Below are 19,996 nucleotides of genomic sequence, written 5' to 3' on the forward strand. Positions count from 1 at the left end.
TAATTATGGGACAGAGGGAGTATGTCTTTAAGAGTCAATCTGCTGGTTTGGTTCCCAAGCTTTCTGATGTGGCAAATCCAATGCTTCCAGGCCGGGGATCCCGAACCCCCGTGGTATATCCAAAATTTCTAACTTGACTAACCAGCGTGAGGGCAGTTGGGAAACTGCGTGAAGAGAAAAATTTCATAACTTAATTTTCGAAACATGTGTTGGTCACGTGTAAAATATCAGCACCACAAGAGCACTTGAAGGATTACACAAATCCTCGTTTTAATTTGTTTAGCTTACCGATGCAAAGCAGTAAAAATGAAGACGCGGTTTCAAATGATGGAATAAATGCAATTTACAGATTTTGAAACGCTTGTATAAAAGAAGGAACGAAAGCAAAATTTATCGAACGTTGTCTCTTGCTCAGCGCATATTGCATGCTTTGATTGTTGAATCAATTCCGCTGCTGCCCAAAGCACTTTTATTGTTAAGTGCCCGATCGCTTCGTTTCATTACTGACAACTGCAGAAGCCGTTTCTCACTGCTATGCTTTTTTCCTGTCGTGCAAGCGATTCAATTGAACATGTTCGCTGTCCTGGAAATGGTTTCCGCCTATAATCAAATTAACCCACGGCAATGAAAACAGAGGATATAAACTCGCTCTCATTTCAGAAAATTTCGTGTCCAAGTGATATTAGTAAATTTTCACCCCTATCTGATTAAGCCTCAATGCGAGTTCAATTACGGTTTTCGCTCTGAAGGAAAAACAGCCGATACACACATGTTCTTTTCGAGTTTCTGAATCTGCATTATTTCCAAACCGACCTCTTACTAACTATTCTCTCAAGTTTCTAAAACAGTGTAAATACGCATTTTATGTTAGCATAGCGCGTTACAACGCCAGAGGTCCCTGGATCTTATCCCGGCCTGGACATGGGTGTTTGTGTTCCTTCATCAATTTCGTCATATCATCACTCATCCTCAGCTTCGCGATTAGCTCCCAAAAGTGGAAGAAAAGTGAAGTAAAATAAACCAAATCAATCAATCAAATCAAGATAAAATTGATCAAATAATGTTCATAAGGTTACGTTTACGTGGATGGACATGATATTTTAAAAAAAAATAATTTCAGATGTCTTCCTTGATTAGTCAAATAAATGACGTGCATTTTAGCAAAAGAACACGAATTCGCGACTTCTACAAAAAAAAAAACCATCATAAACAATGTGGATTACGTAAATGCTAGTTTTTGTCTTCTTAAAATTCCAGCAGATGAATTTACGAGATTTCAAATGAGCAGAGGTTTGAATTAATTGGTCATCTCAGCCTCTTAGTTAATCTCCTAGTATCGTCAACTTGGACGGGAAAAAAAGTAAATGAAAAACATTTATGTGTGTCTTACGTGACGTCTATATCTCGGCACTATTCGCCACGCACCTAACTCCAGGAAACACAATCGGAATCCTGTGACGGTTCTAAGCGCCGCGGCTTGATTCTCCATCATTGGTATGTTGTTCAACAGCTTGTCGCTTTTCATCGTGAAACTCATTGTAACACCACCAGCACATTTGGCACTGGCGAACAGCAATTAATCGCCCAACTTAATCATGGTACTTTCTGTTGTTATTTAGAGTTGTAGGTAGGTGGGATTTGAAGCTTAGTTCGGCCTTGCAAGCGTTGAAGCCGCAAGAGAGAGAGAAAGAGAATTAAAGCTGTTTCAATTGTGATTAATGCCCATTGTATGCACAGAAACTAATTGCGTCGGTGCTTCACGTTCCAGTACCTCACTAATATAACTCCAAATGAAATCGAAACGAAGATATGTTGATTATACAAACAATAAACAACACCACAAAAATCAGAAAATACCTACAAGAAGAGAGAGCGAAAAAAGAGAAAATGAGAGAGAGAAGGAGAAATAGAGAGAGATAAAGAGAAAAGAGAAAGAGAAGAGAGGAAAAAGTGAGAAAATTAGAGAGAGAAAGAAAGAAATAGAGAGAGATAAAGAAAGAGAAAGATAAAGAGAAATGGAGAGAGAAAGAGAGAGAGAGAGAGGAGTGGTAGATTTAATTGACATTTCTTATTTATATCACTAAAAACAAGTACTATTACAAAGAATGTCTGGTTTTGTATTATTAACAAGGAGCCTTGGGTTCCATTCTTATATGTAGACATAGTGGTTTATTCCTATGACACCCTGACGAGGCTCCAAGGAAGAAATGTCTAAATTATGTACCAAAATTTTAAGGATGGTATCGAAACGACAGGAGACGAGAATGTCTCGGTCTCGTCTCGATTTATAAGTATCTGTCTCGGTTATAAAGATCAAGCCTTGGTCTCGTCTCTAGTCTCGAAATAAACAGCGTATACAGCTTGTCACCGCACAAACTTTCACAGCGGATAAAGATCATTGAGCCCAACAGCTTTTCTCAATCTTTTTTTTTTTTTTTTGACGTCTCGTTTCGACGGTACGAGACTTCGAAAACGTGATTTTTGTCCTGAATATACAGAGCATTCCCTGACATTCGCTAACTCGGCGGCAAGCGGCCCGGCGTCAGAGCTTGTCTTTCCCGGTGAACGGGATCCGCGACAGTCGCACGCTACAGTCTTTTTTTTTTTCGCTCTCCCTGCCTTCGTTCTCTTTCCCTTTCTGTTGACGTTACAGACTGACGCCAGTATAATCCTCCCTCGGAAGTTGTGTCGTGTCGTGTCCGTGTGTTGAAGATTGTAGCTTAATATGGCACCACAAAAGTTTACATTACAACAAAGGATTTATCTTGTCGAGTGTTACTTCGGAAAGAGGAATTGTGGATAAGTGCGACGACGTTTTGCAACGAAATTTCCTGGTGTTCCCGTTCCACAAAGGACCACTATATTAAACCTCGTAAAAACGTTTAGTGTAACAGGGTCACTTCTGAATAAAAGTGGAAAGAAAAACCCACGTGTACTTACTGAGGAAAACTCTATGAGATAGGACACTGAGGAAAAACTCTATGAGATAGGACAAAGGTTAGAACAGTCTCCTCAGAAATCTATCCGCCGCCTCTCACAAGAAACGGGTGTTTCAAAAACCACAGCATTTAGAGCCGCTAAAATTCTTAAATCTAAAAATAAAAAATAAATAAATCTAAAAAATAAAGTATACAAAGACAATCCGCACACCATCCGAGAGTTAAAAGAAAGTATTGTACGAGAAATCGGGAGAATTACAGTAGACGAACTTGCACGTGTAAATCCAATTTCCTTCGGAGATGCCAGGAATGTGTTGCAGCAGAGGGACATCATTTTCAACACCTTCTGTAGTCAAGGTTAGTACACAATATGAAAACTGTAATTTTAATAGCCGACTCTGGCGGACCCCGTTCACCGGGATATACAAGCCCTGACGCCGGGCCGCTTGCCGCCGAGTCTCGTAGCGAATGTCAGGGAATGCTCTGTATATGCAAGCACGAAGCACAGGTTCAAAGTTGCAACTAATGGAATAACTGCAATTGTTATAAACAAAAAGATATATATAACTTATTTAATAATCAGGTTCATATCAGCTTGGCAAGTCTCGGTCTTGTCTCGATCAAGCCTGGTCTCGTTTCAATCAAGCCTGGTCTCGTTTTCTTCTCGATTTTTACAGGCCCGTCTGTCTCGTCTCGGTACCATCCCTATGACTTCATTTGTACCGTATACATGTAACAAGCTAACCATGCTTAAAGTTGAAGTGCCGAATGCTTGTTTATTGATTGAATTTTATTTACATAATATAGAGTCCTCGCTACCAGTTGGAACATGCATTCAGCGTGTTGAAAAAAATTGGCACAGTCTCAATGCGATTTCCTCCATGCCCTTGTTTGGCTCTGGTTGTGAACATAATTATCAAATTGTGTCCTGATGCATTTCCAAATAGCCATGTACTGCTAGTTTTTTCTCCACGACAACCTGTATTCAAACAAATTTGCAATTTCATCTCTCTCTCTTTTTTTTAGAACAGTGTGTTAAATGTACAAATATAGTGCTGAAATGCTGCCACACGGATACTTAACAAATTCGCAGCGTTCATTACATTGTAATCATTGTGAAAATTGTTGTGTGTTTCTGAAAGTGCAACGATAATGTGAAACAAATATTTTTCATATCTATGACAATTCTAGGCTGTTCGGAAAAAAGTACTTAAGTCAATAATTACAATTTTACAGAAGACAGTTACTTATGCTTATTATTTTAATAGTAAACATTATAGACATGATATAATTGCTGGACCATCACTGTTTAGAATCTTTACATGCTCAATATAAAATCATGCTTATAATATTTTCTGATTCGATGTAAACAACAGAAAATGCAGTTTGTGACATACGTTCCTTTACCAAAACACCCTAGAATTGCACCTTAAATGTTTGACAGTAAGGTATAGCGTCAAATATGCTTCGCAACTGCATGATTGTATCAGTGTGTTTGTCCCATCATCTGTTCATCAAAATCAACGTAGAGAAGCAAAATAAGAAATAGGTTGAACGTCCGTGGTTATTGTAGCGCTCTATGAAGTCACGGGTTCTTGTATTTTTATTTTCCTTATTTTTTGAGGGGAGGGCGTGGCTTCTCTGTCTTTTCAGGCTAATTCAATGAAGATGAAACTGTTCCATCGGACAGTCGCAAAGGAAAGACCTCGAACCCGAAATTTTCGGTGGCGACATTGTAATCGACCACTCAACGCGCCTACCTTCCTAAGTTGATATGAACCATTCATCTAACGCCATGTGTCAAAATTGTGTTAAATAAATAAAATATTATTTCCCCCAGAAAGCGAGGAAAACTATGGACAGCAAGAAATAAATTGGGCTCCGCTATTATTCCTCTTCTCCCGCTTTCCCCATTTACATGGTGCTGTTCAATACCTTAGAAAAAAATATCTAAACTAGCAAAAGCGTCCACAGGATTTTCTCTCATGGGAGGGGGGGGGGCAGAGTAAGATTTCACATCTTGCCTTTCAGTCATAAAACCTTATATTTTACTTTTTATTATTATTATTATTTTATTATTATCATAAACTTAAAACTAAATTGAAGTACTTTGGCGTTGTTGACAAGTTCAGGGTTGAGTCCACTACTTAAATAGAAACAGGATTCACCTTCGAATCCTGTTCGTGTGGAATTCAAGATTTTCACCGCGTCGGGAAATTTTCAAAATTTACTATCCTGAATTTTTTCAGTCCGGAACGTCTGGATTATAAAAGGAATTCCTTCCAAATTCCGCCCCGACCAAAAAATTTCCTTAGAGGTATTTTTTTAAAAAGTTTATAAAGCAAAACCTTGAATATAAGCACTTTGTAAGTCATGCCATGAATGGAGTGGGGTGAAAGTGTATATTTATATGATCATTATTACAGCTTTGTTATTTATTTCGTTGCTTACTGGTTAGAGAACCTGACATAATTATCATATTTCTGGTGAAAACGTTCTCTCGTTATTTTTTTAATTTTTTTTTGACATGGCAGTTAATTGTTGCAACTTATAGCATGTAAATCAAAGAAAGCAATAGTATTTTAATAAAATATCGCTACAATTTCGCAATTCGAATTGCATGAACTCTTCCCCAGATATCTCAGAAGGGCAAGTGCCCCTCCCCCTCCATGCCCTTTCCGGCGCCTTTGTAAACTAGAATGCGATTAGAAAATGAAAACCTTAAAGCAAGTTCCATGGAAAATTAATTATGTTGGAGCACGGTAGCTGACGAAAAAGTAAAAATAGAAATGGTAATTTTGGAACCATTCAGAAGACAGTTCACTGAAAGGAACGGAAGAATCGATTTTTTGTTGATATTTATGCAAAACGGTGCCCTCATCCCCCTTTCTCCAAAAGAAAGTGAACAAGAGAGAGAGAGAGAGAGAGAGAGAGAGAGAGGGGGGGAGGGAGGGAGGGGAAGAGAGAGGCCCTGGTAGTCGCCGAGAGTCCAGTTTCACGGACAACTGCCTATACCTGCTCGAGGAAGTACAAAACCGTTTTACGAGCATTCCATTATGAATCGGAAACATAACGGCCTTTACCCTGGCAAAACTTAATGGATTTGCCATTCTTCACCTGTGATTACTACGGCAGCTTAACTTTTGCACCAACAATGCACCTGATGTAACCAAACACTTCTTTCTCTTTACCTGGTCTACCGAAGGCATTGACTGATTTAGGACAGCTGTCGTTGACTCGAGGATTGCACTTACCATTGTTGGCAGGATTTCTACTTCTGTGGTTGAACCGGAATTCTTGTTTGTAGCGAGTGGCAAATTTATGAATGAATAGAAGCTCAATTGTTCATCGCAGTTGCATTGATGAAACCCTATACATACTATGCTATGTTTACAACGTTAGCATTTAGCGTATCATCACTAGTTACTCTGCATGCACTAAGCGCACGGCCATGAAAATAGGCGGCTGGGCAGAATTGCGCTGGTGCCACAAATGGGAAAAGCAAAGCGAGAGAGGGACAAAGTCCGCTGATTACCGCGCAATGTGTGGCAACGTCGACCGGGCTGCGTTGAAAAGTTCGAGCGTCACACCTACCTCTCTCCGGGGAACTTTTGTGTCATCCCTGACCTTTCGAGCAAGTACTGTCAGTTTGTATCACGTGGATTACAAAGTCCAACTCTACAAAGATATTTCATTCTCTTAAACCTCCTAACACACTGGGTTGTGCTTCGACGTGGCAACAGCGCGAACTTCTGACACCCGCCTAACTTCATGGCCAAGCGTTTAGCTATGTCGAACTAATTGTAATGCTTTATACGAAGAATGATTTATTTAGTTTACTTCTGTTTTCTGCCACTTTTTGCTAATCGCGAAGATGAGGATGATTGATGATGTGATGAAATTGATGAAGGGACGCTCACAAGGAACGCCCATGCTCAGGCCGGGTTTCGAACCCGGGATCCCTTGCGTAGTAGCGCGCTGTACTAACCACTCCGTCGTGGAGGTCGGCTTTATATGCAAGGCTTAGTTGTGTACCTAATGGAAGAGGGGAGGTTGATGGGGCTTCAATCTAATCTCATAAATTGACTAAGAAAATAAAATGTTGAAGTAAAACCTGGAGGATGTTACATGCAATTTACAGGAATATACGTATCTTGGAATCATTTATGCTCGTATCCATTCATTCTACAGGCTCCCGCGTAGCCAAATGGTTAGCGCTCTTGCCTTTGGTGTGAGCGGTTCCGGATTCGATTCCCGGTGGGAGCTCGAAAAGTTTTGATGTTGACCCAGCATCATGATGACAATTGGGGAACTACTTGAAAAGAAGTAGTGGGCTCCGCAAAACCAAGAGAACAACGGCGATGAGACTCGCTGCGCTGACCATACGTCATCCAACGAAAAGCCTTGGCTCTCAAGGGGTTGTTGTTGCAAGTAGTTTAGTTTTAGAGTTTAAAACATGCTATTTTCTAATATTATATGAAGCACAACTTCATCTCCCTAGCAAAATAAAATCCTGGGTACGCTATTGATGCAGATGGTGTTCCAAAGCGAACGAGAAATGACCCCAATGTGTGCTTATATGCCAAAAATTCTGCACTTTCGGAACAGTTTTGAACAACTTTGGATACTTGTAGTACGTATTTGACCACACTTCACCTACTTCACTCTACATATGCACATCAAAATCCAATTCGCTAGGGATATCCACAGATGCATTATTTACCAGATGACCAATGTTTCGCTAACCTGGTATTATCTTCAAAAGCAACTTTCTGGTCAGAGAACCGCGCGGCAAGATGATGTGAGTAATAGGGTTCTCTGGCACGATCGTCTTTTTCGCTTCAATCTGAAGTTTTCTACTTGTAATGTGGCTATGTTCCTCACCTCCTGTGTCCCAAGTTCTCGGGAATAAAGGTTCTAGGTTCGAGTCCCATTTACTCTCATCGTCATGATTAACTTAAAGATGTAAAGATAGCCATGATGTCACTTGAATGATATTTTGAAGGAGGGAAGTGGCTTTTAGGAGTAATAATCCAATCAATTGTCAAAGTTCACATTTTTCGTTTTTTGCATTGGAGAAATAGCAGCATACCTGGTCTATAGATAGTCTAATATGGAGAGTGCTCTCGTTAATGAGCCACTTCCTAATAAATCTCCCAAAAGCAGGAAAAGTTACGCCCAGATATTCCCGTCACCGATGAACAGGAAACTCATTCCCACAACCTTCACTTCGGCGAAGGAGCGATATAATTTTTATTTCCACATTGAAAGAGCTGCTTAAAAATGAACAAGCTCACCCTTCTGTTTGCGTACGTCTAGTCCTCCTACCTCTCACCCCCATCCCCACGCCCCCGCGAAATCTCAGAAGTTCCAACCTTCTCGGTGGTGCATAATTTAAGGTGAATATCTCAGACGAACAGCATGTCAAGAATTCCCGTTCTAGACGTGTATCGTGGTTGACTTTCCTTGTCTCCTTGTCTAGAATTTGTTTTGTACATCAATTCTGCCCTTTCTAAAATTTCCCTCTCCTCTGCGTTTATAGCACTTTCTTCTCCAAAACATTTACGTCTGCTTATTCAAATTATCAAATCGTATTTTGATTCACCTACGAAATGTTTTACAGATTTTAACTAGAAATGTTGTATTTTCTAGTTTACTAATTCATCTTTAATTCAATTTATGCATTTAAAAAAATGAATATGCTCTCTTTGCGCCTGTTTGTTGTTTAGTATGAATAAGCATGTTTACAACATTCTGAGCCTCTGAGCTGTATCTTGATATCTTCCCGGGCGTTCATTTCATATTGGTCGCCACTATGGCCAGTGCGTCGTGCGGTCTACTAACCATCTCAAACAACGAATGTTTTGGGTTTAAGTCCCGACCTGAACATGTAAGTCCTTTGTGAGTGCTCTTTCATCGACTTCATCATCGTAAAATAATAATAATAGTAATAATGATTATGCTAAGTCTATGCTTCTCTCTACTCTAGGTTCTTACTTTTCACTCTCTTCAATGCCCATTTCTTGTACCTACTGTCTTTTGGTTCATTTATCGTATCTCGTGGTTTCTAAGCTACCGTTTTACGGGGTTTTGGTCCGTGTTTCTTCTAATTAATTATAAATAATTATAATAGTAAAGCATAGATAGTTTCCATTTGTTATAGAAAATATGTGGCGTTTGCAAAACCGCGCTTCCAACGGACTTGTTTTAAATATGCTAACATCCCAGCTTCCCGCGAAAATTATGGCGCGAAACTTTCTTTGTTCGTCTGCAACTACGGAAACTACAGACTGCTGTTTCCGTAGTTGCATATTACTACTGGGACAGAAATTTATTATTTATTTTACGTCATTTTGTGCTCTCTTTAGCTCAATGGCGACGGTACTAGGATTCATAAAATTTATGAGAAAATAAAACAGCCAAAAAGAATTGATTCGTTGTTTCGCCTTTCGCAGTGCGCGTCGCTAGCAATTACACGCACAAGTTGGCGGCGGGAAATTAGCGAAGACAGTATAGCAGGAAATGATAATCAGAACAATTTAGTATTGAATACTTTCACTTTAACACATATTATCAGATGCAATTGTTTTCATGTAAATAACTTATTACGTGAATAATTAATTACCAGAGCGTACTCACTAATTTATCTTTGTTATATGTTTTTCATCATTCAAGTTGTTCGCAATTGACGTGATGTATGTAATTCCTCCCCAATTTTTTTCAGTAATTGTAACTGGTAACTGTAACTTTCTAAAATATAACAACACTTTTATTGTTTTTCTTTATTGAATTCAATAAAATCTTGAATTTTTTTGCAACTTTTTTCGAAAGGTTTACATATTTAAAAAAAAAAATAGAAAATTTTCATCTGCATACTCAATGAGGAGCTGGGAATTTAGAATGAATTATATTTACGAAATTAGCTAATAAAAGTCAGATAAAACTAATCAAATGTTAGAAATGTACCATGTTGGATGCTTGCTATTTTTATGTCTATGTTGGTTATTTTACAACGACTTTTCCAGCTCTTGAGTTAATCGCGACGATTACGATGAATGATGAAGCGATGGAATGGGCGAAATGAACAAGCGCCTGAGCCTGACCAGGGTTCGAAGCGGGGCCTCTGGTTTCGTAGCGTGTTATGCTGACCACTCCGCTACGGAGACCGGCTTACGATGCTCACAAATCTTGCATTGTTTCCCCATCACATATAAACAGAATTGACCTTCGCAACTTAGAAATCACATATTAATTTTCCACAATTTATATATTTCTTTCTAATCATTTTATGCATTTTTATGTAAAAGCGCAAGCAAATTTTAAAGACGACAAATCACACAGGAACACAAAGGTCTCACTCTTACTTCGAAAGTAGGTCCTCTGGCAACTTAACCCGAAGAGAAACTTCATTCTTTGAACTGTAAATGAATGAACCAAGTGTTGGTGAAAAATATTTGTGGCCACATTGCTTAGCTTTCTATCTATATTTAAATTGGCACCTTTCAAGAATGCTGTTGAACAGGTTAGAACATGTCCAAACAGATAGTTTTCCTGTTATATTCCAACAACGAGAGCCCTCTCCTATGCAATACAGAGGGAAATTTCCGTGTGGTGTTTGTATTTGTTTACGCTAGTAGTTTCCCGGTGTTATTGTCGATTGATTGCACGAGGGACTTTGGTCGGTCGCCGTGTCTGTCTAGGTGTGCGTTGAATATTTAAATATCTCCTTGCTTTTATAATTGAATAGAATGTTTAACTACAAAAAATCACCGAAAACATTTGATACTAGATTTCTGATCATCTTAGGCACGTATCCAAAACTGTATTTCCGAAAGGGTTCAAACCACATGTACGCATGCAATTAGGGATATCGATGCCGATGTATCGGTATCAGAAAATATCGGTTCGATTTTGTTTTCTTGATACCAGCCCACACTTTTCCGGCATTTTGTACTTTCTTTGGTCCGTGCAACACTTTTGCGGAGTCTAATTATTCTGGAAATTTTGCAGAATTTGTCGTTTCCTTTAATTTTGCACTAAAATTGTGTGAAAACTGTGTTTTGTGATTACGTAACATGTATTTTGGCAATTTGATGTAATTTGTGAGTATTTTGAAACAAAACCCTGGTAAATAACTGTAGCGGAATACTCACCCGTTAAACTTTATTTTCTAGCATCGATATGGGTATCGGTGGGAATCGGTAAGAGTATCGGTATCGGTTCAAAGTTGTATCGGCTCAGCCTACTTGCAATAAGAGTGATAATAAAGTTTATAATTAAAAATTATTAAGATAAATGTGTCTATTAATAATATTATTAAAATAGGTAAATTAATAGTAATAGAGTAATAGAGCTTAACAGCACGTATTAATTATCTAGCTGGGGTCCCGGGTTTGATACCGGTTTGATAATGGTTCGGATCCTACTTTAAACTGTAGGTCCAGTCCCGATTAGCTTTACTGTGCATAAAGTGGACTTAAAACACCAAATCAATCAATCAATCAATAATTATCTAGCTTATGTCTAGTTAAGATTACCAAAAAACGACTTATTTATTGAATACCAAATGGGTTGTTAGGTCCCGATCTTTATTTTTATGTGTATTATTAGTAGTGGTGGTGTGGTACGCAAGAATCTTCGCAGGCACTGTCAACGCAAAGCTGAATAGCATAATCTAATTCTTACCTTCACGTAAGTTCTGCGGAAATAAATCAACGCCATATTATACAACAGCAAACAAGTGTTTTGCTTATTTAATTTTGGATTTGGTAAGTCTTTCGGGGGTCCGTATCCCCTGGTCCCCCTCTCTAAATAAGTCCTTGCTGAAGTGGGAATTTCGATGTCACTATGTGAGTCTTCGAATACCTTTTTTTTTTTCTTCTCTCCTCACCTGAATAAACAACTTCTATTATCTTCGCACTTTCTTATTTGTTTTCAGTAAACATGTAACTAGGTAGACATTTTTGTTATGAGTGAAATTACAACTTTTTTTAAATCTGAAAATTTGGGATTTTCTTATATTTTGGTGGCCATTGTACTCAGTGAAAAAAAATTGTGCCAATATATTTTGAACAAAGTTCTAAATTTTGAACATTTTCAAATTTTAGATTTTTGATCCTGGCATATTATGCGCGGGTCTATTAGATACACATTGGTGATTTCCAAGATCTGTCTCTTATTTTGAAGCAAAGAAGCGTGGCTGTTTTCACAAAACCTAACATTTTCAAAATTCCCAAACTTGGAATCGGATGCATTTTTATAGCATTAAATTTAGACCCTCTACATGTATGCGCTGGAGAACAAGTGCTGCAAGGATGGTAAAAATCGGAAGGGGTGCTGGCAAATTTGCCCCTCTTTCTGGTGATTTGATGTGGAATGGCCTTAAATGCTCTTTTCATAAAACTGTAGATCCCATCCACCATTCAATCTGTTTGGATCTTCTCAGATTGTCCCGAATCGATTCTTGTTGATTGATTTGAGTAAGTTCGAGGAGGTTATCGATTACTGCGATAATCATATGCACGAAAATCCGACTTAGCGGATGTAGAAATGACTTTGAAATTGTCTGTAACATAAAAATAATGATGATTTACTGGAATATGATGTGAAATTTTAAAAATAACTAACCATCTGACATAAACTTATGAACCAATGAAACATTTTTTCCACATTTTATTACTTGTTGAAATTTGTGGTGTGTGTGTGTGATGTTTGTATCAGCGGCATATTTTGGGTTCAAAACCTGGGCAATCTCATCATACCATAGAGCTCGGAATTGTGAAGTGATGTGACATACCTCATAAATAATTATGAAAATTTATCATTAAAAGAACAACGGTAAGGAAAGGATGTCATACTTATTTGTAAAAAAAATAGTGAAATATGTATTTATGTAGGCCTAAATGCAAGTGTGTGTCTATATTTAGTGTTGTTTAAATGCACTTAGTTTTGTGCAAGTATATGAGTGGGAGTATGCAAAGAATATGGGATTTTTTGAAGTTCATGTATATACCATTTAACCATATGTTTGATCCATAGCTATGTATTGATGTGCATATTGAATGAATTAATAAGTTAATACTCTTACACAAAAATTCCATCTCCAATTACAACTAATGTGTTATTTATGTCAACAAAATGAACAATTAATTGAGTAAATACCTGATTTTATTGCTCAAAACATGTAAGGACGCTTGTATTTATTTCGGGAACGTTGATCGTGAAGAACATATCGCAGCAAAGCTATAGTCGTTCTCGACGGTTATATCTTGACAAAGCATCAATCTACAGTTTAAAGTATAATTCGAACACTGTGCAATGTGCCTCCATGGAGGATCGAACCAGAAACCTCTTTATTACAAGCCAATTGCGCTATAGTGAACGGCTGTAACTTGATTTCCAGTCTCCTGCCTACAAAAATATATAAAGCAGTAATGTGCTTGTAAAACAAATATATCATATGTATGAATATTTATAAAGAAGTCAGTCTTCAGCAGATCCCCGTGGCGAAGTGGTGAGCGCAGCGCGCTACGACCCCAGGGGTACCGGATTCGAATCCCGGAGTTCTTTGTGAGCATCCCTTCATCAATTTCTTCATATCGTCACTCATGCTCATCGTCGCGATTAGCCAAAAGTGGCAGAAAAGCGACGCCAAATATGAAAACTCAATCAAAATCAAAGGTATGTCTTGCCTCTTTTCGAGATTCGAGCTCCGGACCTCAATTTTAGCCGCCTAATCTACTACAAACCCTATCCATTACTTCGTTACCGTCAATGTAATTTCCTGGAAGAGTTGAGTGAAAGCACGAGGAGAATCTCTCAAGATTGAAACTTCCGAAGTTCTAGTTTGCTCATCTAGCTATTATTAATTCTCTCCGTTTGATGGCATGCTCAGGGAACAAAGAATCGATATGAATATTAATGAACACACATTAATGTTTGGCGTGTATATGCGCGCTTGTGTATAAGGTCATAAGAGTGTGTTAGAAATAAGACTTTGTAGAAGGGAAATCTGAAACCATTCGCCTGTATAATATATAGCACATGAAAAGTCGAGATCTTCTGAAAATTTAATAAATCTAATTTCATATGGGTCCTTTCCAAACGAGTTTATGTCTACCTCCGTCCTGAAGTAGTTAGCATAGCGCCCTACGACGCCAGAGGTTGAGGGTACGAATCCCGGCCTGAGCATGGGTGTTCTTTGTGAATGTTCCTTCATCAATGCCGCTTTTTCGGTATTGATGAAACGGCTACTGCACAGTATGCCTTACGCACGATTCAAACCCAGGTGTATCATTCTTGTGCTATGAGATGTGCCGACTGCCTCGTCGGAGATGGGTGTTGACAGAAACGTTTCCACATAGGTGTTCCTAGAACTTATGCACCCTTCCCCCGCCATCAATTAGTATCTGTCGGGGTAAAGGAGGCTGGAGCGCGTTGCAAATCACACAATCCCTACCCGCACCAAGTATGTGTTCAGAACTCAATGCCGTTTTTCTCTTATTGCTGTAGTTATTCAATGTCTGTATGGATGATATGAGTTAATAATAAAATAGTAATAGAGAGAGAACAAAAAGAGAGAAGAGGAGAGAGAAAGAAGGAAGAGAGAGAGCAAAAAAGAGAGGAGAGAGAAAGAAGGAAGAGAGAGAGCAAAAAAGAGAGGAGAGAGAAAGAAGGAAGAGAGAGAGCAAAAAGAGAGAAGGAGAGAGAAAGAAGGGAGAGACAGAGAAGAGAGAGAGCAAAAGAGAGAAGAAGAGAGAAAGAAGGGAAAGAGAGAGAGAGAAGAGAGAAAGAAGGAAGAGACAGAGAAGATAAGAGAGAGAGAGAGCAAGAGAGAAAGAAAGAAGATTCAGAATCAGAGAGAGAAAAGAGGGAAGGAAGAGACAGACAAAAGAGAAGAGAGAGAGAGAAAGTAAGGGAAAGAGAAGAAATAAAATGACGTAACAAAATCAAATATCTACGAGGCCGAGATTTAAACCGGAAGCCATGGTTTGGATAATCTGAACACCAGAAAATTGGTCGTTGATGGAGACTATTTCTTCTTTCTATTGCCGATGGGGAGGGGGATGAGTAGAGGAATTCTCACGAATACATGGTAGCTCTGAGGCAATTCCAACCCGTATTTGAAAACGGCTGAACGTGATGCTGATCACATCACCCCTATCGACGTTCCAGATGTATTTTATGGTCACGATAAACCAAGCAGTAAGAATAAATAATGACGTGGTAATAACACTATTTTTTTTCAGAAAATAAACTAGAGAACTAGGGAAATTCATGCTACTAAGAAAGTATGAAGCCGAGTAACTAACGAATTTTTAACCAGGAGGTCCTGGTTTCGATTCCTGGTGGAGGCACAAGGAATGCACAGTGATTCGTACCGCACTTTAAACTGTAGGTCCACAAACTCTTTGGAGTCAAAACCGAGCACTATTTTCGAATTATGATCAACGTGCTGTTCAAGCAATTTTAACTTCCCAATCAGCCAAACGATATAAATTCACATTCCGGAGATAACAAAAAAAAATCCTGTGATGTAGGAAAGGGCAGTGATCGTATGACATTTTAAAATTTTTCGCAGCATTTAATATTTGCGAACGAGTCATCAGGCCAGTCGCTTTTCACAATATGTTAGTGTAAACACCTCTCCCTTTAATGAGTTGTTATGAGGCATTAATGCTTAGCATGGTACTTTACCTCTAACTAAATCAGATATTAGTATCACTACGAACACTACATAAGACAAAAAAGAAGCCTGGCGACAAGTCTGAACAAGCGCATACCTTGACAACACGAATGCAACTTGCGAGAAAGAGTGTTGTAATGCCTCCTGCCTTCGACAAACACTGTTTCCAACGCAATGTAAGATTTCGGTGTTCGTCTTGCGGCGCCGCGAGGTTCGCTCGCCAACCCCCCTCTTCTCTCCACTCCAGCCAACCTAAGCTGAACAGAGACTCGCATCTACGTCACACAGCGGCAGATATCCCCTCGGGCTACTCGCTGGCAATACCATAGGAGAGTCGCGGTTGGCATAAAACTTTCGTCTGGCACACAGTGCGAGGTTGGCTGTACGATCGGGACAAGACGCGCAACGTTGTTTACCGTGTTTTTTTGAGTGCGGTGGTTTTTCCACACAGTTGGAGCAATAATCGTGTACTCATGCTTTCGATCAACATGAATAAATGAAGGGAAAGAAGAAAAATTGATACATTTTTTTCAGGCTGTCGTTTTGTTAAGTGTGGTGAGATGAAACGTGAAACTCGGCCTGCGTGATAAGTATACAGGATCGCCAAGCTGGGAAGTGCCAAAGTTGGAAGGCCTCGGCCTAACGCTACACATCGGAGAGAGGATACAAGTGGATAAGTGAAAATAGTGCATACAAGTGCAATAGCTCTGGTGTTTCACTACACGAGCCATGGTTACCATTCCATTTTTGCCTGGGTGCAAAGGGCAACACTCGAACAGGGGGGTTCTGCCCTATACCAAATACACATCCTCCCTTACGGTGGTGGTGTTAATATGTTTAGAAACAGTTCTACTGTCTACGATTACGAACTGTACGAAGTCCTTTTACGTACACTGGAACACCACAAATCCAATGTAAGTATTTCTATTCATCGCCTCATGTGTGTGACGTGTGCTTGTGTTACTGTGCTCACGTGGTCAGTACTGTCTTTTTTCTTTTCTTTGTACAGGATCAAACTTTAGCGAATTCGTCAAAATTAGTGATTTGCTTCTATAAGTTAACTTGGTCGCGGTCTAATTACAAACTCTGACTGGCTTCCACTCGGAAAAGTTTCGTAGTTGTCTGGTCTAATGTCAAACCGATGAGTGGTGGGTCAGAGTTCTACATAAAGCCAAAACTTGAGAAACTTTTGGAATTTTAGCTGTCGATCTTGACAGTTGGTTCAGTGCTATTATACCGGTTCAAGAAAACCATATCCGAGAGAAGTTAGCCGTTCACTTCTGATAACATTAGGGCATTATAAAGTAGAGGGCACTTCGCATTGTGTCAAATCTTTCTTTAAGACTAAAGAATCTTAAAATAAATCCGACAAACTATTTGTATTACTGCCTCGAATATTCTTTTCCCCTTTTGTCCTTTTCGATCAAAAATTGTACATTCATCAGCGAATCATGATTTGGAATTCACGCAGGTGTTCCATCTGTCCTGTCCACACGAACGTGCAACGCTAAATACCTTTAAGTTAAAAGAAAGAACATTGTTCAACTTAACGTTAACTTTTTGTCATCATTTCAAGTACACTACATGTGAAATATGTTAACTACATGATGGCATTTTATTGGTTTTTTTTCTTCCATTCAATGTTTCCTAATATTGTTTCAATACAGGCAAATCTCCTTTCCCTCTCCTGCAAATAACATCATGTACCTTTTTTCTAACGTTCTCATTCCCAGTATTTTTAAGAGGAGAGAGAGAATTTGTGGACTCTCCCAATTAAATACTTTACCCAGTTTCACCCATGACACTGACCATGGCGCTATATTATTTAACCTTGGAACGCTATGGCATTTGCTCTTTAATGTATAAATAATTGAATAAATTTGTTTACCTTTTACATAAACAACGCTATCTAGGTTATTTCATGATTGTACTTCGCGAAGTTGTTCATGTAACAATACATATTTTTCTTTCGTTTTAGAGAAACTCCCAATAGTTAATTTCATATAACATCTAAATGTGTTTAAACGGGTTTGGGAATTAGTATAAACAATTTACAAGGTGGGGAAAGATCAAAAAAATCTGTTAGCCTTATTCCGGTTTCCTTATTGTTTCACGAATCCTCTGTTTTAACTCTATATTTTTTTAAACATTTTTCATGTTTGTTAACGGCAATCTTGACCTGAAACTTTTTTTGATTTCCGTCATATTTTCCATTCTGGTTGGAATCTATTAAAAAGCAATCAATTCTATAAAAAAAACATGCTACGTACGTGGTCGTTTGAACAAACTTGTCACTTTCTGAACTGGTGACATTTTTTATTTTTATTTTTTTAAACTTAGTTTTGTTGTTTCCTTGGCTGTCTTTCATCGCTAGAATGGAATTAGCCTTTGTCAGTTCATCCTTTGTCAACTTCCTCGTTTCCATCCACCTAGACGTCGACGAATTCGCCGTAATGCGATGACGAACGTCGTGTCGAAGAAGGCGTGCGTTGCTATGGAGATCCACGGGAAGGTGGTCCATTGCACTCCCGACATCCGTCTTGGCAGCAAATCGGTTTAGTGTTCGATTCCGTTCTACTTTCCCACTCTCGCAATCTGCTGCTGTTCGATGTGACCTTTTCAAGAAAATGGTTCTTTTTTTCTACCCTTCTGAATCTTGGCGAATAGGATACGTTGAGTATGCTTAAGATCTCGGCAAAGCGCGTGAAAAAGCGGTGGAAATATTCCCAAAGCGAAGTGCAGAATATATTGTATTTAATTTCTTTCGTACTTATTCCCTCTCCGTCTCCAAATATTATTTCGACAAATATTATTAATAGTTGTCAATCGCTAACTTTGTAATCCATATTTGAACATGCCTGGACATGATTGTTCATGAAACTTCTTTATATGTTTTCCTGAATATCCCATGTAAAATCCTTGTGTTGAATAAATAAAAACGGTACAAAATTGAAATTTGAGACAACTTTGAAACGCAAGCTATAAGTTAATGCGATTTTAGTGCATGTTGATACATAATAAAATTAATAATAATAAATACTGGATTGCGTTGTAAATAGTAATACATGACAATTATCAACGGAAGAACATAAGCATTTATTCTTGCGCATATCAAATGTGGAAATAGTAAAAATTTTACCATTCAGTTTTGTTTTAAATTTTATATTTATTTCTTCCCTTTCAAATTGCGTTGTTCAGGACATTATTTATGTTTTAGTCCCCTTCTCTGCGGCAATTGCTGCTTTGATGTTTGCCTGTAACTGTGATGATAATGTTGTAATGCATTAAAAATGTCATTTTCTAGCATTCTGTGTACTGTTAACGCAGGTTTAAAAAATTGAATTGAAAACTTTGTATATTACAGTTCTTTTCACATTCCCTTGAATATCAGTGGCAATTTTTTTTCTTTGGTCGCGAAAAATCATCTTAAAAGTTTATTTTAAAACATCCAGTTTGTACATTGTATTGAAGTTTATATGGATTTATATTGCAGTTATGAAGTTGAAGGGAACTCTTATTTACAATATCAAACTAAACATTAAAATATAAGAAGAAAAGATGGACGATTCGGAAATGAATTTGTTCATTTAGCAAACTAGTTCCACAATTATCTATACAGGTTTTTTTTTTTAATTAGCTATATTAGTTTTTCTCTTTTACTCCTACTGTTGTTCCCTTCATCATTGGAATAAAACATAGAAAGTGAAATTAATGAATGAAAATCATTATCAGTGTTCAATCGTGGCGATTTAAGTTACAAGTCAGAAAACAAAAGAAAGGCGTCTGTGTGTATTTTCCCGTGCTAACAGGGAAATAACGTGAAGTATAAAGTGAAGAATATGGCTTTTGGGGTACAGAGAATTCCCCTCGGAATGGCATGATTACATGCTAAACTTTGTTCGTCTAAGAGTGTTTAGTAAAAGAATTAATTTGTTTAAGAGATTGCATCCTCCGTACGCGAGATAAATTACATCCCTGAGACTTGAGGATTGGGATTTCTAGGAGCGGAACAAACTTTTGAGGTATCGATCTGCAAAGTTTGGGTCGTTTAATGCGCATGCTCGGACCTGAAGACGAGGCGCTATTAAGTGATTGTATTTGGGAGTTCATATCTTATGGATTTGCATCTCGCAGAAGGAGTTTGACATCAAGAGATGCTTCTGTTTAAGACCAGATCTAAGGCTGCCTTTTTTTAAAAAAAGGTAGCTTTTAGAAAAATTAGATGGTCCGGTTTAGGGAATGACATTGTTTAAGTTTGTATATCTGAGTGGTCGCTCATGGCAACACATTGTTTCCCTGTTTGTGTATTTCGAATACACGAAATTTTCAGTTTTTGTCCCTAGTATTGCCGATAAAAAAAAAATAACAATTT

General features: G+C 38.3%; 1 protein-coding gene across 1 annotated transcript in view; it reads left to right on the top strand.

The window, feature by feature from the left end:
• The first annotated feature begins 15,948 nt into the window (after positions 1 to 15,948).
• LOC145984285 (uncharacterized) overlaps positions 15,949 to 19,996 on the top strand; it is a 238,021-nt gene continuing 233,973 nt past the window's right edge. Inside the window, exon 1 of the mRNA XM_083117924.1 lies at positions 15,949 to 16,538. Within this exon, the coding sequence (XP_082974050.1) occupies positions 16,354 to 16,538 (185 nt within the window). The 5' untranslated portion in view covers positions 15,949 to 16,353. The remainder of the gene's footprint in view (positions 16,539 to 19,996) is intronic.

The sequence above is a fragment of the Lepisma saccharinum genome, chromosome 2, assembly GCF_977018435.1.
Source record: "Lepisma saccharinum chromosome 2, izLepSacc3.1, whole genome shotgun sequence".
NCBI lineage: Eukaryota > Metazoa > Arthropoda > Insecta > Zygentoma > Lepismatidae > Lepisma > Lepisma saccharinum.